Source organism: Plectrocnemia conspersa, unplaced genomic scaffold, assembly GCF_051122295.1.
Source record: "Plectrocnemia conspersa isolate PC_06_02 unplaced genomic scaffold, ASM5112229v1 ptg000014l, whole genome shotgun sequence".
NCBI lineage: Eukaryota > Metazoa > Arthropoda > Insecta > Trichoptera > Polycentropodidae > Plectrocnemia > Plectrocnemia conspersa.
Genome location: NW_028277178.1, coordinates 7,411,083 through 7,431,291, shown reverse-complemented (window position 1 = coordinate 7,431,291; position 20,209 = coordinate 7,411,083). Strand labels below are relative to the sequence as shown.

Genomic DNA, 20,209 nt, shown 5'->3' with positions numbered 1-20,209 from the left:
GAAAGCTTTTAGACCTGCTTTGTTTTGGATTTGCCGATGTACGCCAATGGGGACCTCACGTTAAAAAAACATTTTTTTCCAAAATTTGACCTTGTAAGAAATGAATCTATAACAGTTATTCCGAAAGCAAAGATTTAAATTCCAGATAATATTTCTACTCTTAAAAGTAATACAATCAAAGAAATGCCATTATAATCCCAAATAGTTTTGACATTATTGGAACCATTAGTTTTATACATTTACACAACTGGCAGATGCTTTACTTTAACATAAGACAGACATAAAATGTAATAAAATAACTAATAAATATCTTGATCAATTCATAGTGCCAAAGTAACTGAAATTGGTATAAAAGATAATATGATAGCTGTAAAAGAACAGTGTAGTACTGTAAAGACGGCAAAAATTAACATTGGGCGGCATTGTGTTTATGAATCAAATTTTTAATTTATAGGTTTTTCCCTTAGTTTTATAAACAAGTTTTAAAAAATTATTGTTTTCAACTTATGTCCTGCAAAGATCTGGTGACATTAGTAAAGATCATAAAGAGCATAACCATATTTAACCGAAATACAAAGATCACTACTTTGAACAGCAATATACTAGAAATATTTATACGTTATATTTTATTTTGACTTTATTAATAAATTAAAGACTCACATGTAATCACATATTAAACACTATTAAAAACACATATTTATTATAGTGAATGACTAAAATATGAATATATAATGTTCTAGGCTTATTGAAACAAAATTTAAAAGTTTAATATGTATTTGTTTTACATGAAACATGTGTAACACATTCCGAGCTAAAATTAATATTAATCAGCAGACTTCCAAGGTCAAATAAATATTCAAAGCGAATTAACTAATTAACGAGGTAAATTACTTAATTAATGACAATTCATATTTTAAGTAAAAGTCAGTAAATAAACTGTAAATGTACAGCAATATAATGTATCAATTTTTATTGAATAATTATGCAATTAAATATTGTATTTATATATACACAGTATATATGTATGTATAATGATAATATTTAAGATCTTTCAGGAGTTAATAAAGTAAAAATCAAACACAATATTAATAAATATGTGAAAGTAAAATTTAGGTGCTATTATAATAATATAATAAAAATGTATAACATTCTGAAAAAAAGCATTATGTACTAACAGTGTAGTTTAATGAACAAAATAAAAATGTACAGTAACCTCTGAGTATGATTCTTGTTTATAATAATAATAATAATAAACTGATATTTAACTAAATTAAAAACATGTATTCTTATGCTAAAAAATATATTCTTTACAATAAAAAAAAAACCAAAAACGTTAATCAATTAAATGATATTATAGATAAAGTTCCAACATTCTTCTTGTACACCCAGATTATCACTACACGAACACTTGTGCGACATAAATAAAATATTTTTTATCTGTTTATATATTTACAAAGAAATCCGTAAAATGCTTTAAACGTTTATTTTTTAACACAAAATGCAGCCACTCTTCTCTTGAAGGTTTCCGTCGGCTCTCTCAATTTCTACGAGCATAGCATGAAAGATATCTGAAACAGACTATATAAAAAAAAGTTATTAATTTATAAAATTATTAATTTATAAAAGATTTCGCTCGTAAGTCTCACCTCGTTCTGTTTGGCGCTGGTCTCTACGAAAGCTGCCTTCCATTTCTCGGCGAGTCTCTTGCCTTCTTCGGTGCTGATCTTTCGTTCCATGTGTAAATCGATCTTATTACCAACGAGAACAATTGGTACACTACACAAAAATATCGAGATAAATGAATATATAAAAATAATATAAAGCATTATCAATCGAAAGGCACTTACTGAACTTTACCGACAATGTCCAAAAGTTTGTCATAAATTATTTGTACTATTTGGAAGCTTTTACTCGACGTTATTGAGTAAACGAGCACGTAGCCATGAAAGTCCATGCTGTACTGAGACGGGAATATGCTGTACTCGTCTTGTCCGGCCGTATCCACTAACTTGACTTCGTAGTCTGTCGAATTAAGTCTTAAAGATTTCGTAAAGGCTGAAATAAATTTTAAAAAAGCAAAATTAAAATAAATAAACAATTTGAAACAGACGATAAGCACAATTTAACTTACTATTTTCAATTGTTGGATCATACGAGTCTACAAATTGACCCTCCACAAATTGGATGATCAAAGAAGACTTTCCTGAAATTAAATATATTAATTGTATAAACAAATTCTTTATGGCCGCAAGATCGATATATCTAAAACTATTTGGACCCTTGCCAGTAAAAATATCAGTTTTCAACGTCAACGTGCTTAAGAAAATCTTTCCAAGCAACTTAAAGATGTAGTCACCAGTTAATAGTTCATAAATTTACATTACAACGATACATGTATAATACGGCAATTAGGAAAATTGATTTTTAAAATGTGTGAAATAAGTTTTTGTTATTTGTTGTAAACTCTTAATGAATCAGTGCATGACATAGATGAGAAGTGGTTTTTTTATTTCTATTTTAGAACTACGTTTCTTAAAAGCAATTTTGTAATACTAACGTATTTTATAACTCTTGCCGAGTTTTTTAGGATTACTATCGAAATATCAATTTAAATAATAATAAGATAAATATTATGTATTATATATGTTAAAAAATGTCTTTAGCACCAAAGTAAATACCCTACTGCCCTTTAAAGATGAACCCGATTCTTTATTCAACGATAACGTCGGGACCGGCAATTTTCGCCACAGTATCGAAAGTCGATATATTGGATTTGGGTAATCAAAGGGTTAAAAGTGAAGATTATAGAAATGTCCTATGATCTTAAAATTGTTAAAAAATTACTGAAGAAAATATATTCCTTCAAAAGGTCGATATATTTTATATCAGTTATACAATACAGTTATTATTTTATAAGAGAATTACTAGTTATACATTATGATGTTCTCGTATATTTGTAAACCTTTTGGAGTTCAAATCGACTCACTGGATTGAGAATATAGTCGCATTTATATGTTTATGTAGACCTGAAATTTCTTATATTAGAAACTTCTTTATGCCATGGACTGTCCATAAAAATTACGCATGAAAACGCTTGAACCGTACGGACCATAATGTGTTAATAGTCATTCCTTATGAATCGTGCTCATTCAGGATAGATCATCACTGATTATTTTTCTTTCTAAACCTTGAAATAAATATTCTCGAATGGACTTTTAACTATATTACTCTTATTGGTTATTAATCCTGTTTACACCCCTGATTGTTTATTGTACAAAAGTAAACAAATAAATGGGAAAAAATACGAGAATCAAAAATAAACGCGATGATCTAAGCACGCACCATATAAATGGCCATGAATTTTTTCCGACGCATTAACCTCGATCGAAAGTTTGTCATTTGGCCGTTGACCTTTGAAATCCGTTGACCAAAAACGATAGGAGATAAGAACCGGCGTCGCTCTCCGCTCGATCGATAAGTGTTCGAGTGCGGATCGACAGTGAAACTTCGTTCGGAGCGAGACTGCATTATGCGGAGAGCCTGCGCCCTCGGGGGCGATCGAAGGGTCAAAGTTCGTTTAGGGGACTTGCCGACTGATCTGTAGCCCATCATGGCGATTTTGCGCTGTTTGGGCGGCATCTTGCCGCTTCTCGTTTGACAGCTGCCTCGGGCCAAGCAGACACACCAAAGATCTGCCCATATGACGGGGTTACCATACTGCGATATTTTCTTTGTCTCAACTCGTCGATTTAATTTTAATACTAATATATTTGGAGCTATCCATATTTAAATAAATTTATAATTAATGATACGAAGATGAAACAAATATATAATTTGACATACTCTAAAATAATATATTTTAATTTTGTGCCATCAATTTTTTATATAATTTAACAAAGAAAATCGCTCAAATTTATTAGATTATTCGACAAAAAAATATATTATGCATAGATGACAATCGCAGTAAATAAGGATAAATGTTGTTGTTAAATGAGTTCATTTTAATCCTTGCATTTACCTTCTTACTATAGCAAATTATTTAAATAACTTATACTTGATATTCTTTACCACTACACAAACTCCAATCGTCATGGATTATAAAAATGTTACTAATAAAATTTAAATAATGCTATTTAGGATCAAAAGAGGCGATTGATCTTTACGATTTTAAGAGGCTAAAGGGTACGTCTCGGGCACCACGCCCGTGTCCCGCAAATGCATTAGACTAGAGAGTTTCAGCCCATGGGCAACTGAGATCCAACCCAGTCTGGCTTTTGTTCCGGAGTACTGTGTACTCCGGCACTAGGCAAAACCTCCTTCCATGGTCGTCGCGATTGACGACTGTGGACGCCCGTTTGTGCCCGTGTAACAGAAATAAATCAAAGTAGCAATAGGCAGTCCAATTCTATAGGTTTTTTGTACAAAGTCACCGTCAAAGTCAAAGTTTTATTCTAGGAAAGGGAAAATAGCTCTTAGGCCTCCATTTAACGCTGTCTATTCGTCTATTTGTGTCTTTTATTTTCAGCAATTAAATTTGAATTATTGTTACATGTGTATCTTAACTATTTCAATTTGAAATCAATTATTTTTGCATGAGTATATATTACACAGCACAGTAACACGTGAATTTATCTGGCACAGTAAGGAAAAGGTCATTAAATTAGTAACGAGAGTTAATAAATAAGAAATATTAGATATAATTTGAATCGAGACAATTAACGATAAAGAAAGAGAGGAAATCAAAAAATGAAATCAAAGGTTGTCATACAGTGGCAACCCTTTGATGTTGTGACAGTTGCGAGCCCTGCGCTGTCGGCCATGTCGCTCGTCAATTGTCCTCCCAGTCTTCGTTCCATCGCCCACTTTCTACGATGCGCCCAAGAACACGAGGCGAGAGATGTTACCGTCGCGTACTGGTGTCGTTTGCACGCGTTGCAGACGGCTCTCAAGATCCAAGGAGCTAAGGGTCCTCAGGAGACGGAGCTCCTTACAGGTACTACGCACCTTCGCTCGCATCGTTGCAATAGATTAGCGAATGACCTAATTTATTGTCAGGCTTGATGGACTGGCTGGAACAGGCGAAAAAAACTCAGGTCGACAATGAGGCCGTGACTAATGAGGTTGCCGCCCAAGCGCATTTGGAAAACTACGCGTTGAAGCTATTCCTGTATGCTGATAAGCAGGATAGAGAAGGAAACTATGGAAAGTAAGATCATATTTATAATTTATACATTGATGACGTATTTCAAAATTGTGACTGATCTATTGATACAAGATTCTTTCGTACAAAACAGGAGAAAGCTTTCTCCGCCCTATTACAAGCTTTACACTTTTACTTTAACGAAAACAATAACTAGACTAATATAATAGTCGAATGAATCCTAAGCGATTAAAGCGCAATACACCCATACCTCGCTTTACGGCCTAAATACGTTCCACGAAACTTGGCCGCAAAGCGAAAAGCCATATAACGAATCAAATATTTTAATACAAATTCATACAAATTTGTTAAATATGTAACATGGTTTTTCATTTAAAATGCATTTTATCTTTTTATTTCATTTAAATCAAAAATACATACATAACAAGTACATACATTTGTACATAAAATAATAACAGACTCCAAAAACCAACAATAATCCATAAACAAAAATGAAACAACTTCATGTTACATAAAATATGTGTATGAATAAATACATAATTTTTTTTAAAATGGCTTTAATCTAAAGACGATTAATAAATTATTATCCGTAAGGTGTATCGATTCAAATTTTATTTTTTCAATGGCATTCTCAACAATTACGACTTTTTTCTCTTTTTTATTCTTCACATTTTCTAAAAAACACACGGTACAACGAATCAATTTATCAGCATGTACGACAGTCATATCCATTTTTTGAAGTGAATTCGAAAGAATCGACAATTCAAGTAAAACGTCATGCATTAAAGCGAGATCCATCAAAAATTGTTTTGATGAAATTTGCCACAAAAAAGACTACAGTACTTTGCTTAATCAACTTTGCACCGAAGAGTCATAGTCAAAATGTCGACCCAATGACGAATAACAGCTGATACAGTTCAATATGATCTTACTACCCATCTTAGTCCCAAAACACGACCAAATTTTTTAATCTCTTATTCTAAATCAACAGAATACTCTTCAAGTACCCATAGATTTTTTTAAGATTGTCTATATACGAGAACAACTCATGTTATTTTTGTACGGCACTCTCGTAATATCCGTCCGCTCTTGATATTTGGTATACAAAATTGTATACGAAATATTTAATAACAAAATATTTTTTAATGTACTTGAAAAGTAAATTTCATTGCAATTAAAGTACCAGGGCCACACCTTTGCCCCACTACACCACCGATTGTATGGAAAGCGAATTCTCTGAAGTGTATACATACTTTTTATTATTTTTCACTTTACCAGTTACTGTCATTAGTGTAGAACGTACATTTAGCAAATTAAAATTAATTAAAGATTATAAAAGAAATGCAATCAATCAATCTGGACTAAGTGAATTTGCTATATTAACAATTGAGCGTAAAGAAACCCAAAAAATGTCATTGCAAGATGTGATCGCAGAATTTGCCTCTGGTAACTTTTCCAAGCAGACTAGCAAATGTTATTAACTCCTGGAGCAAATACCCTACAGCCCATAAATAATGTATCTCATATTTTCTTTAATAATAGACGTCGAATTTGGCAATTCTCGCCAAAGTAGCAAAAGCCGATATATCGAATTTCTGGAACCAAAAGGTTTAACTCTACAAATAATTTAAATTGTAACGGTTTCTTTTAAACTAAGGATGTATTTTAGTTATATTTAATCAAATTAAATTTAATATCATTTTTAGAAATGTCGTGAAGGCATTTTATACCAGCGGAGTGATTTTTGATGTTTTGGAAGCTTTCGGAGAGTTAACTGAAGAAGTTTCACAAAATAGAAAGTACGCTAAGTGGAAGGCTGCTTATATTCACAACTGTTTGAAAAACGGCGAAGTCCCAGTTCCTGGTAAGTTCGAAATATTGAATCTCATCAAAATCAAAGTATAATAGATCTAATTTTGTTATGATTATATTATAAAGTTCTTGTATTTAATTTTTTATAATATATATTCTGAAATTCCAGGGCCCATGGCATCGGAGGAAGATCAAGATCAACCAGGAAATGTGCCGAGCATCGTCGAACCCGGACCTTCAACGTCGAAATCCATAGACATACCTCAACCACCGTCAGATCTAAGCTTTAACGAAGATCCTAACAAAATACATTTTGGTGGTCCCGTAAATGTGCTGCCTTCTGTACCTCATTCCCCAGACACGAATCCGGGAGGTTTCCATGCTTTTGTGCCCCCGTCGATACCTAATCTGATTCCATCTCAACAAACATCCGGAGTAACCTTAACTGCTGAGCAAATCACAAAAGCGCAAAAGTATTGTAAATGGGCGGGTAGTGCCTTAAATTATGATGACATAACCACGGCCATTGAAAATCTCAAGAATGCTCTTGTCCTGCTACAAACGGGTCATGATTCTACCTAATTTTGCTAAATCAGACCTAACTTACAAATGAGTTGTTGAGTTCCGATACTTTTATAGAAACTTCATTAAAAAATATCAACAATACGTTGTAGAAGGAGCTTATCAATTTTTTTCTTATGCTCACTTACCATTACTTGATTTTATTATATCTACTTTTTGTTATTTATTTTTAATTACAATATATATCTGTTATAATTGTTATAAACCTCAACAACTCAATTCAAATACGTATTATATTTATATTAATATTAACAAAGAGCATTTTTCTTAAATTTATTGCAACAGAGCTTTATTCGTGCATTATATGAGATTTAAATATATATAATTCTTAATAAATGTGATTATACAAAATGTTTCAATCTTTATTTATTAAATACACTCAGAATTTTGGAAGTTATTTGTGTGGGTTCTGAATATATTATATCTAGCGTTCATACCAGACTGGTCCAAATCAGTTTAACACCAGAAGAACAGGTTGATTGTCACACAAAATAAAACAGTGTTGAATAAAGAAGAGTCCAGGTTTGTTAAAATAAAAGGTTATGACCTTGTCTCTAGTTTCTCCACTAATTCGAGTTGGCGAGTCTATCTCTCCTGTGAGCGAGAAAAAAGATAGTGTATTTTATATAATATTATACTTTCCTTTGAAATTATTAGAATGAGGAAGAGGCCAATCTAGGACCAATAGCATCATTGTTTAAATTCGCCACCTGTACTATCCCTTTACTAAAAGCAGGACTGTCGTTTCAAAATTTACTGACTCTGACTAACTATTTTAATAAGAATTAACCCCTTTTTATAGCGTATGAAATTGATAAATAATTGCAATAAACAATTTTCAAATTATTAACAAAATATTTAAAAATCATTAAACATAAAAATTGTCACGTCTACTTAGCTCTTTTGTTTTTAGTAAAAAAAACACATTGTATTATATTATTTGTAAGCAACCATCTGATAATGACAAAGAATATGTATAACAATACTATTCAGTGCGCGAATACAAGAGTATTTGTGGCGGCACTTTGTTAGGGAACGCTACTGTGCTTACTGCAAATTACTGTTTTAAAGGAAAATAACTTACGTTTTTATTAGATTCTTAATTCCATAATTTTTATTATGGCACAGTATTATCGTTGTGCAAACTACGATTTCGTTATTTCATTTTTACCATTGCCATTGGCGGGCACTTGTTCTGTCTGTGCGTCTAGGATTTTAAAATAATACGAAAAATGATATGTTGTATCTGTATATTTTTTATTAATTATTTCGTTTTAACTTAAAAAAGTTATTTTATACGGTAATTACTGACAAAGTATATTTTTATTACTATAATAATGCTTCATAAATTGATATTTTTATTCTATTGTAATGAAAGTGTATTTATTTATATCAAAAACACAATGTCTATCAAAATCAATGTTTCTAGTAAATTATTAATTATTCTAGTATTAATATGTACAATATTTTACATTGTGTTTCGACACTTTTTAAATGGCCTTCAATTTCATGATCAGCCTTTTATTATGAATTTCCGATAATTTTGCTAAACCATCATTGAGATCACATCAGCCAAAATTATTCGCTTATCGTAATGTTTTTTCGAAAGTTTCGTTATCATGTCCGATGATATACAAATCTCTAAGACATACTCTCGACAGTCATGGATTGCTTTTATATTCATAAAGATATAAAAATGATTTAAATGCATTGGCTAATTACACATGTGCTCTCCATAATGAAAACTTTAAATACCATGTATTTAAGGATTCATAATCAAGAGATTTTAAAGTGAATTGATGATATTCTGTAATATTTTTCGCTACAATTGGCTCGTAACGAGTGAAATTGTAGCTAAAAAAATAACACAGGTGGAGCGTGTCGTGTCCTTGCTTAATATCTAACTCTAATCTATCTAAACAAAACTTGAGTCCGGATATCATGATGAAAGCTAAACGTATTATAATACGGATTGAACATATATACTAAGTGCGAATCTTTGTATTTGTTTATATATGTGTATATATAAAATTGTGCTCGAAACACCTTCGTGTAAAATTTGACTAGACAATATTACATTTATTTAGAATAATCACTGATGAGTTACGACACGTTTTTTTCAGCAGAACGTACACAAAGTTTTGCCGGGTTAATATAACCGCATTGTTTTACACGACGTTACACGGATTACTTGAACGGTAACTCCACATAATGTATTGGTTCAATAAAAATTATTACAGCCATCATTTTTTGTAACAACCGCCATATTACGACTGCCTTAGTCTTGCTTGACTCCGTTGGCGTTCACAGTGTTCACGTTCATCTCTCGTCTGTTGATTTGATACCTGCAGCGAAATTACAATACACAGTTCAAGATTAACATATAAGTGATTAATATCTTATTGTAGATTTTCATACAAAATATTTACCATACGACAAGTCTGCCGCTCAACATGAAGAAGAAAACTAATGCCGGAGCCGATCTATCGAAAGGATCGCCTACCATGTAATGTGAATAAGCCGCCAAAATCATCAAACATAGTAGACCGATGTTGGCAACGTTTTTCACTTTGTCTGAAGTAAATGGAAATATTATTAGTATTTTTTACATTTTGATTCTAAAAAGTGCAAGTAACTCACGATTTGGTATAGCCGCCATAGCTAATCCGAAGATTATTTCTAAAGAGCCGACGACTCGTCTGTACCATTTTGAGGGTACTTTGAAATCTAATGCTTCAGTTAGTGGAAACACTTTTGCATATTTTACGTATTCCTTTCTCTGTAAGAAATAAACAGGTTGTTATAAATTTTTATTGGTACTTTAAAAATATTTTTTATATTCTAATGACAAAACAATTTATAGCTTCATAATTCAAAATAGCTTGAAATAAAAAATATCCTTTTTTAATCTTTGTTATGAACAAAAAAATATTTATTATTAAATTTTATTTTATTATTTATATTAATATACAAAAATATCATTCCTTAATGCCCTAAATAACCTTTCTTTTTTAATATTTAGTAGCAATTTAAAAAATACTTTAATTTATTAGTGACATCTGTGTGCTCTATCAAAAAATATTATATGATTAACATCAAACGACTATATGGCGCTAGATTTAAACATGATGCTAATCAAAAATTAAGCTTAAATCTTGTCAATTGGTAAAAACTGTAAATCAGGGGTATCCAAGTACGGCACAAAGCTGATTGCCAAAAACCCGAAAGGCCGATTGCCGAATGGCCGTAATCCTGACAGATTAGCAATTATTAATAGTTTTATATAAATATATGTATTAAATTATTACAGTATCTAATATATTTACCGCAATTTATTTGTTATTACTTGTACACTTATAATTACCGTAACCGTATTTATTTAAAATGCGGACGTCAATTGGAGAGGGGAGGTATCTAGGTACATTCCCCCCTTGAATTTAGTCACGAAAATGCATGTCATTTAATAAAATACTATGAATCTTAATTAAATTGAAATTATAAAAAAATAACCACTGACTGGCCCTATTCCCCCCTCCTCCTCCAGGAAAAACTGAAATGTCGTCCCTGGTTTGTATGTTTTATATAGTTTTCTCTAAGATAGTCGGTTGCAAATTTTACTAGCAAAATCAAATTATTATTATTGTTTAACAGTAAAAATGTTTCATTAATAAACATATAAAATAACAACTTGCATTAAAATATGTTATAGTTTTTAAAAATCCGTACTCTTTCTTATTATCCCAGATAATTGAGAATATACTATGCAAGTTTTAAGAACATAAAATGTTTTCTTATGATTCTAGTAAACTATGTGCAAATACAAAGGTGAACATATTGTATTATATTATTTCTGAGACAATCGGTGTACAGGCTTTTAGCTTTTAAAATTTAGACCTGAATAAAACCATGACTTAGCCATTCAGAGTCGCCTGTCTAGCGCTTGTTTTATCATGTTTCAATTAGTCGCATAACGAAATTGCAAATATATAATTAAATACTGTTATTGAAATAATTAAACATTCATAATATTACCTAAGATTGTTTTGTAATTAAACTTCTTCACATAACACATACGGTTTTGATCCACTGCAATTTCATAAAGCATAAAACCGTAACAAAAATAGTATTATAAGCAAACTATATTGATATCACTGCTTTAGATGCTTTATAAATAGCCAGATATAAAATTGAAAGGAATAAATGACGTTGGAATGTAAATTGATTTCCTCCCGCAGACGAATTTAGCATAATTATAATTGAGGCAATCCATAGAGAACGCTTGCTGACTTTTGTATTAAATTTTAATATATAAATAAAATTTACAATTATATTCTTACTGCACGAGCAATTGAAACTCGACGTTTTCATTAAATAAAATAATAATTTACGAGTTACATGTTTAAAAAATTGAGATACACGGCCAAATACTCCTCTGCTCGCACTTAAAAAAATCAAATAATGAAACAAACTATTTAAAATCTATTACAAATTAACTCTCGACATTTTCTTTAAAAAAATAACAAAGTTTGTAAATAAAACATATCAATAATATACGTAATCCTCGGCATTTTCTTTCAGGAAAAAAATATCATATAAATTAATATTATATATCAAATACTTTGCGTTATTTTGTGCACTATTTTTTCTAAGAAAATTTTTGGCTCAATATGCAAAAATACCGTATGACTTAGTCATTATAAACACGAGCTCTATGAGTTATTGAATGATGTCATCGAATTTATCAAAGTACAAACAATTGACATAAATACATTATACCGAGAAAAATAACTGGTTGAGATTCTGAGATGATTTAATATCACTAAAGTTGAATTGCCTCAGATCGACACAAGATCGTGATTCGTAACGAATGGCAAAGGATATTTGAAGCGATCGAGGTCTGCCCCGGGAGCATGTAGAGCCAAGATATTGGTGATCCGGACATATTGTCGGTTTGGTAAAAGACCGTCACAACTCAAAAAAAATCATTTCGAGATCTTTATATGAAACAACTGAGATTGATCAATATGTTTAGTATATAGGTATGTATGTAAATTGTTAGATAGCGTTTGAGGCAGTCTGTGTTGCCGGACGAAACATAACTTGTCGAATCAGAACAAGGTAAAAAATTAATTTTAAATTAATTTTATTATTTAATAAGAATAAAATAAATTGTCAGTAAATAATAAATTTTTGATTATTAAATATTAATTATCAATAATTTTTAACATGTAATTAATTAAATAATTTAATACTTGTGATCAATAAAATAAAGCATATGGTCTGCACATATAACCAAATGATTAGTGGATATAATACATGATCAGTATCCATTGATCAGTTGCCATGTGAGCAATTATTGTTAAATCCTGTACTCCACTAGCGAATATTGTTTTTAAAAATAGTTATAGGGCGAAACATCAACTGTTAAGGTCAAAATTGGAAAAAAAACACCAATATCATTACGGAATAATCAATCGGAATCAGTGATTATTATATTTTAATAATTCCGATCGATCATTACAGATTATGTTTACCTAGATTTTCTAAATATCACGGATGAATATCGTGATAATTAATCAAAAACATATTGAAAATTCACTAATAATGAACTACTTCACCTCATACAGAATATCTAAATAGCCAGAGTCAATACGCAACAATTATTTATTTGTATGATACATTTATAGAGATATTTCATAATAAGGTACATCACAGTAAAACCAGGTTTGTTTATTCTACGCTTATATACCCTCGGTACTAATAATTATTGGTTGTATACTTTTAAAACTTTGATTATATGTAATTTTTAAAGCGCCAACCTTTAAATCCACTAAGAAACGTAAAATTAGAAAATATTGAGATATTTTATTTGGATTCACTTATATCTGCAATATCTTCAATAAAGATATGGAAAGATCTGTCTGTCTTATATGTCGCGAATGATTGTTAATAGATAGTGTGTAATCCGCCAATCTCTGAAGTTATTTAGAAATAAATCACATTAGTTTGTCTGTCTTTCTAAAATAAGTATTTGCTTCAAGTCAAAATCTAATGCAAAAGACCGCGACAAGACTAGAATAACCGCAAGAATACTTAATGTGCTTTGAAAATTATCGAGAAAAAACCTATACCATAGCAATATTTTATTGTTTTAAGATAGCTAACGGTAGAACAAATCCATGTTGTTGACCAACTAAAAATTGGATACAGTGGTTATAATTATATTTATGTACAATACTTTCGATAATCAAGTTATATGTCTGTAGTTATTCAGAATATATTTTTTGTGAAAGTGAGTCAATTTTGTGTATTTCAAAACATTTTGGAATATACAAAAGAAATCTGAAAATTAAGTTTAAAAATTTACTGTAAAAATTCAAACATACTATTTTACTACCTACTATAATAAAATCCACCTATTATATTAAAAATTTGGGTGATTATTATTTTAGAAATAAAGCATGAGATACTTGCATAATGTAGCAATTGTTTTAAATATAAAATATATTCAATATTTAAAGTATCTGAAAATCTGCTTATCTAAACCATTTTTTGTATATTTTTTTAGCTTTTCCAGTAATTTAATATTTTAAATTAAATTTAAATACAGTACATTACTATAAATTCTTATTATTTATCGTGGTCAAAATGTGGATGTTTTATCGTTATATTAATTTTTAAAATCTGTTAATTTTATGCTGTGTCAATCTTTTTCCAAGCCGACGATGTGTGACGAAACATAGCAAGGTAAGGTACTATATATATACATATGCACATATACATATATAATATAATATAATATAAAAAATAAAGTAACTTTTAAAGTGAATCATTATATGTGTATATAGAACTAATGTATTAATACCGAATCTGTTTCTGAATGAACACAAAATTAGACTTCATTAGCATTTATTTATTTCGCAATCACAACACATTTTTATCGCTCGGCGGCGATCCGCCGTCAAAATCGATTCCCGGACCTAGTACTATTTACGTTTGTTGACACAGTCGAAGCATAAATAAATATAAATTCTAGAACCGCCGTCGCTGATTTTATTATGCAATTTGCAACACGTTTTGGCCAACGTCGCGAACGATCCGACCTACGCCTTAGCAATTTTGGAGATATTTCTTCCCCCGAGTTAGCTTTTTCTGCGAAATGATTCTGGAAAACCACAAAAATAGATGAAATTTTCCCCTTTTCCCGTCATTACTCGAACGTCGGTACGTCAGTCTATTTTTGTATAACGCGACAATATATTTAAAGATCTCCACGGGCGACCGCGTGATTAAGCAAATGTCAGCCGCCAGAAAACTCTCTTTCCATCCTATTAATCCGACCAATTTCGATCCCACGCAATCTGGGGATGAGATAGGAATTTAGAAAACATAACTGAATAATTTCAACGCCTAAAAAACTGTGCCAGCCGATTTAAAATTACCTGAAAAAAGTAGGCCGCAATCGCTTATCGTTTAATATGCGCTGAATATCTTTTAAGTTATTTTAATATATGTTTGGCACTCTTATATAGTTTTTGTTAAATCATTAGAAGAGAGCTAATTTTTATTACATAATCACTCTACTGTAATTATACGATCGACTCATTTAAAAATAGCTCGTAATTATTATTATTTAACCAATTAATTATCACTTTACGATAATCAAAATCGAGCACGATAAATTAATATGTAAGTAATATTACATAGACAAAGATAGTTTTTTTATATCAATACTAATAACTTTTTTTACGCGTCATAACACAATTGTTTTTGATCACCTATTGATTTTTTAAATATGTTTAAAAAAATTAACTTTTGTGAAATTATGAAGGTTTATCACTATGTTTAGACTATTCGCTCATATGATTATTTTCGCCCCTTCACGAGAAGCGGTATTACCGATTCATTTTAATGCGAATTCATTAGTACATATTAGAGAAAGGGGTGAAACGTTAACGAGAGAGACCCACCAGGTCTTTGTGGAGCTCCTTGGATATCTGAGGAGTGATCTTGGTGGTGCCAACGAAGACGAAGAATATGCCGAGCAGTATGGAGAGGCTCTTGAGCACGACGGACGCCATGGTGGGCGGCGGGCGGCGACGCCGTATCGACCCGCGACACTGGCGCTCAAACGCACAGCTAAACGTATTTTCGTACTCGACACGTTCTATAGGTATATCCGACACGAATTTTGCAATCGGCTCGAGAGAACACGGTTGGGACTTTTAAAACGAGCAAGCGCCAGAAATTAATACAATAATAATAATACATCCCCTCCCTTACTTTTGTAAAAAAATATATATAAAATCAATATAAAAAACAGAATCATTTTAATTAATTAAATATTTTATTATGAAAACGATGCGCATTTACAATAAAAATATTAATTCCTGGTTGTTAATTATGAAGGAACAATTATTAGCAATAATTAAAGATCTCGTTAATTCTATGTTTTTTTAAACGATCATGTGTGTTAGTGTAATTATTTAATAACATGAGTATAATTTTGGCACGGTTATCCAATGTATTAATGGTCTCGTTACCGCAGTTGTTACAGCTGGTATATTTTACGAATTCTGGCATACGATCGATAAAATAATTCAATATATAATTTAATTATAAATTATATAAATAGTTTCATCGTATAATAAAATAAAATACACCATTCAAAATTAGAAACTTAAAATCATATATTAAAAAGGGTTTATTTAGTGTTTAATATATACATTGTTCCTCAAACATTTTTTCTGTGCTATAAAACATGTAAGAAGTACAGGTTTTAAATTAGATTTTCTTTACAAAATCGAAACTTTTGTTTTGTGACCTAATAATCCTTTTATATATGCGCAATAAATAATAAAATACAATTAAATAACGATTTATTTCATTGCTAATTTCATTGTAAAACCGTAAGGGTTCTGCTTGAATAATTTACACAAAAAATTATAATAATATTTAAAAAGTATATCTTTTTATGCATTTATATTTTAACTTATCTTTACCGATTAATTTTCAATAATATGTATTTTTTTAATGTATTTTGCTAACATAACGTTAAAAGTTATATTTTACTTTATGACATTAATAATTTATTCCGAAAGAGCATACATTTTGTATAACTATTATTTTTCATATTATTTTTTAAAATTAAGAATAACAAGTCCTATTATTAAAAAGTATTTTACATACTGGTAACATTATGAATATTGTCAAAGCAGAAACATCGCATAACCTATCAAAAAATCATTATGTGACTTATTTATACGTTAAATCAATTAATCAGCTCATTATTATAGAATATACAACAATTTGAAGAGAAATGGACCATTCAGATGATCAAGATCCGTCCGATTGTTGCAATTCCGGGTGTAATCCGTGCATATTGGACGTTCGTAACAAGGCTCAGAAAAAACATGATAAAGAAACAGGAATCGAATCGATAAATGCCATCTCTCCAACAAAATATACACCATTTTCAGTCGTCTTTATGGAAAGTTTTAAGAGTTTTTTATTAATTACTTTAAAATATGAAAAGCACGAAGATGAAAGTGTACATCGTACTGTAAAATTTGACGCCGGACAGTACTTTATATTAAAAGCGCCCGTTGAAAATGATACATCGGATCATTTCACCAGACCGTATACTCCAATCAAAAGCTCAAGAGTTATTTCAATCTTAAATATAAAAGAAAGTCAATACGAATACTCAAACGCCGAACAATTTCAAATCTTAGCAAAAATTTACAACGACGGTTTGATGTCAAAGTATTTAAGCAAATTGAAGATTGAAGACGTAACTCTTTGGCGAGGACCTTACGGGTCTTACAAATATCGTCCGAACGCCTATCGGAACCTTTTATTGATTTGTCAGGGTGTAGCTATTACGGCAATGTTTTCTATAATTAATGAGGTTTTAATTGATGAAGACGATAACACGAAGTTAATGTTGTTTTATTGTTGTAAAAATATGCAGAATGTAATGCTGCGGGAAAATTTATACGATTTGCGATCAAATTGGAACTTTGACTATAAGATATTTTTATCGGAAGGCATGAAAGACTATAGCGTGAAGTATAAGGAGCCTATAATAAATCGAAGACTAATTAAAGAAGATCTGGGAAGTTATTTAGAAATAAGTAAAGATATAGGAGTTTTGCTTTGTGGATCGGATAATTTCATGAAATATTTTAAAGATATAACTCTTCATTTAAATATGAAAGAAGAAAATGTTACATTATTTTGAAATATATTTTTTATTTATTCTGTTGTATGATAATATTTAATTTTAATAAACATATTTATTGTTATATATTTTATATAAAGAGTATTGTGTTTTATTGCACATCTACTTTTTTGTGTATAAAAAAGTAAAAAAAAGACACATCAAACAAGAAAAGATTTATGGGTGTATATGTTACAGTTAGTGTTAAACTATACAATGACTAGACAAAATATGCACTAACTATGAGTTGTTATTAAAACTTGCATTTCACTAGATAATGCATGCATCATGTATGCTTTTCCTAGTGAGCGTGTGAACCAGAGGTATAGCCTAAAATATTTGGTGCTCTATAGAGTTATTATAGAGGTGTTCACTGTTTCGAACCAACGTTCCCTCGCTCGCACCTTACCTGTCCAACAGTTAAATGAAAGTCGTTTTATAGTTAACTAATAACTTGACCAATTAATCCTAGTACTGATAAGCTCCCATGCTGCTTAACTTTGGTCGTTGCGTTGGCTACACCAACGCTAATGCACAGTTTATTTATTTTTAAGCACAAATTATTTGTTTTAGGTTACACTACAAATAAAATGTTATTTAATCTAATATTATTTATTATTCATAGATATTTTTAATAAATACTTATTTTTTATTAAAAAAAATACACGTATAAATAAATATATTTATTGAAAATAATTTTGCAGAACTATATATTTTTTTTTCTATTTTAGATTTTTTCAAAAAATCATTAACAAAACGATGTTTAACATGTTTTTTTTTATTTTATATCTCCTCTAAAATTGCCATGTTCTAATAAAGTTTTTTGCTATTTTTCTACTATACTACAGTGTAATTTAGGTGAACGTTTTATATACTTTAACAAACATCGGACAGTAAAAGCATATAATAAATAGGTACATTGTTCATAAATTATTTTGTGTGAATTGTAACTGAAATGATTTGACAGTGCATACATTGATTAGGTAACGTATGCATTATGGAAATTTACACTTTCCCTATAAAATATAAAAATATTAAGTTAAACAAAATGAAGTATAGAGGATCAAAATGTTGATACGCTTTCTTCGACTACAAAAGGGAGACATTCCATAACTACTTTTCTTATTGCTTTATCAAAGTTTAGAATAAAAACCAATTGTAATGAAAATGTGTAATTTATTGCAGTAAGTTTTGAAATTTGCTGCACAATTTGTACCTGATATTGCCATATTAAACGTCGTTGTGTTGACCTTATGTTAACTACAATTTATTTAATATACGAACAGTCAATCAGACGAATTTTAACTGTTCTTGCCAGGGCTGTGGAGTCGGAGTCGGAGTCGTGGAGTCGTGGTGTTTTGGCCGGAGTTGGAGTCGGAGTCGGAGTCGTGAAAAATGAGCGACTCCGACCATTTTTTCTATAAAATGCATTTTTTTAAATTATGAAATTTTAATTGCGGAATAATGAATGTGTATAGCGTATGAATATTAAACGTGTAGAAAAACACCAAAAATACCTGATAAAATTAAACTTTTTTGTCGGAGTCGGAGTCGGAGTCGGAGTGGAGTCGTGTTGTTGGTAAATATCGGAATCGGAGTCGGAGTCGGAGTCGTGTTTTTTTCTAACGACTCCACAGCCCTGGTTCTTGCTATTTTTTATTCAACTATTTATTCAAAATAATTTATTAAAATTTAAACTTTAGATTCTTGTGCTAATCCCTAATAACATATATCACAATAAAAATATTAGGCATTAAAAACATAAAAAATAAATATAATCACATAATCCTATAACACATATTATTTTAAAGATTGAAGCGCGCATTTTAACGGCTCTAAATATTTAGCCTAATGTATTTAAATTAATACTTAACTCTTTGTTTTTTATTTTATTTACATTGTAAAAGGTTTTATATTCATCCCTTAACAAAGGGTTTATTTTATTCATTATATTGAAATAATCGCTTTTTTATTAATAAAAATATAAACAAATATTATAAATTTTGTTAATATATTATATTTAATAATGTTAAATATATATTAATACTTTTAACCACCCGCGTGCCCTTCACGAAATGTTTCGAATCATAAATTGAATGGAATGGCGTCTATACCGTTGACGCTTAAAAGCGCGCCATTTTATTATGTTGCACTTCCCGTCATCGAGCGATCGCATACCGTCGGTTCTCGAATTAAATGCGCGGGAACAACGACAGTATCGATTTTTAATTCAGACGACGCTATCGGTCCTAAATAGGCGTCGCACATTATTAGATATATTTAAAAAAATAAAAAAATATATAATTCATTTGAAAATTATTGTAAAGGTGTCAAAAAACGGGTTAAGCGTTATTCTTGTAGATAGAAATATTGACGAAGAATTGCGTATAGTTTGTAAGTGTGGCAAATATAAAGAGTTTAGTCGTTTTTAT

The 20,209-nt window shown here is 30.3% G+C and overlaps 4 protein-coding genes across 5 annotated transcripts; 2 read left to right on the top strand and 2 right to left on the bottom strand.

Annotated features, from left to right (window-relative positions):
- Positions 1–932: 932 nt before the first annotated feature.
- Rheb (Ras homolog enriched in brain) lies at positions 933–3,694 on the bottom strand. Its single transcript, XM_088203159.1, has 5 exons — positions 3,591–3,694; positions 2,132–2,203; positions 1,848–2,055; positions 1,647–1,776; positions 933–1,578 (listed from the first exon to the last, which is right to left on the bottom strand). Exons 1-5 carry the CDS (start codon positions 3,637–3,639, stop codon positions 1,489–1,491), a joined length of 549 nt encoding a protein of 182 aa, XP_088059285.1. The 5' UTR covers positions 3,640–3,694; the 3' UTR covers positions 933–1,488.
- A 1,094-nt stretch (positions 3,695–4,788) lies between these two features.
- Positions 4,789–7,906, top strand: Vta1 (vesicle trafficking 1). Its single transcript, XM_088203158.1, has 4 exons — positions 4,789–4,993; positions 5,056–5,206; positions 6,868–7,025; positions 7,143–7,906. Exons 1-4 carry the CDS (start codon positions 4,819–4,821, stop codon positions 7,553–7,555), a joined length of 897 nt encoding a protein of 298 aa, XP_088059284.1. The 5' UTR covers positions 4,789–4,818; the 3' UTR covers positions 7,556–7,906.
- Positions 7,907–8,788: 882 nt separating this feature from the next.
- LOC148226080 (putative acetylcholine receptor chaperone) lies at positions 8,789–15,677 on the bottom strand. 2 transcript variants are annotated; one of them, XM_088203161.1, is made up of 4 exons: positions 15,526–15,677; positions 10,196–10,334; positions 9,974–10,129; positions 8,789–9,900 (listed from the first exon to the last, which is right to left on the bottom strand). In XM_088203161.1, the coding sequence occupies exons 1-3, from the start codon at positions 15,634–15,636 to the stop codon at positions 9,981–9,983; spliced, it is 399 nt and encodes a 132-aa protein (XP_088059287.1). In that variant the 5' UTR covers positions 15,637–15,677; the 3' UTR covers positions 8,789–9,900; positions 9,974–9,980. The 2 variants fall into 2 exon arrangements, with proteins under 2 accessions (XP_088059287.1, XP_088059286.1); XM_088203160.1 differs by having other exon boundaries at positions 9,985–10,129.
- Positions 15,678–16,757: 1,080 nt separating this feature from the next.
- LOC148226079 (NADH-cytochrome b5 reductase-like) lies at positions 16,758–17,850 on the top strand. Its single transcript, XM_088204024.1, has one exon. The coding sequence runs from the start codon at positions 16,875–16,877 to the stop codon at positions 17,796–17,798; it is 924 nt and encodes a 307-aa protein (XP_088060150.1). The 5' UTR covers positions 16,758–16,874; the 3' UTR covers positions 17,799–17,850.
- The last annotated feature ends 2,359 nt before the right edge of the window (positions 17,851–20,209 follow it).

What these genes read in the sequence shown, in the direction of transcription:
- Rheb (XM_088203159.1), bottom strand. Translation starts at nt 3,639, where the DNA reads ATGCCGCCCAAACAGCGCAAAATCGCCATGATGGGCTACAGATCAGTC. An exon ending in TGATCCAACAATTGAAAATA is followed by an intron (nt 2,056 to 2,131) that starts GTAAGTTAAATT and finishes AATTTATTTCAG; the next exon opens with CCTTTACGAAATCTTTAAGA. An exon ending in CCAGCGCCAAACAGAACGAG is followed by an intron (nt 1,579 to 1,646) that starts GTGAGACTTACG and finishes TTTTTTATATAG; the next exon opens with TCTGTTTCAGATATCTTTCA.
- Vta1 (XM_088203158.1), top strand. Translation starts at nt 4,819, where the DNA reads ATGTCGCTCGTCAATTGTCCTCCCAGTCTTCGTTCCATCGCCCACTTT. An exon ending in GGAGACGGAGCTCCTTACAG is followed by an intron (nt 4,994 to 5,055) that starts GTACTACGCACC and finishes ATTTATTGTCAG; the next exon opens with GCTTGATGGACTGGCTGGAA. An exon ending in AGAGAAGGAAACTATGGAAA is followed by an intron (nt 5,207 to 6,867) that starts GTAAGATCATAT and finishes TATCATTTTTAG; the next exon opens with AAATGTCGTGAAGGCATTTT.
- LOC148226080 (XM_088203160.1), bottom strand. Translation starts at nt 15,636, where the DNA reads ATGGCGTCCGTCGTGCTCAAGAGCCTCTCCATACTGCTCGGCATATTC. An exon ending in AGGAGCTCCACAAAGACCTG is followed by an intron (nt 10,335 to 15,525) that starts GTGGGTCTCTCT and finishes TATTTCTTACAG; the next exon opens with AGAAAGGAATACGTAAAATA. An exon ending in AGCGGCAGACTTGTCGTATG is followed by an intron (nt 9,901 to 9,984) that starts GTAAATATTTTG and finishes ATTTCGCTGCAG; the next exon opens with GTATCAAATCAACAGACGAG.
- LOC148226079 (XM_088204024.1), top strand. Translation starts at nt 16,875, where the DNA reads ATGGACCATTCAGATGATCAAGATCCGTCCGATTGTTGCAATTCCGGG.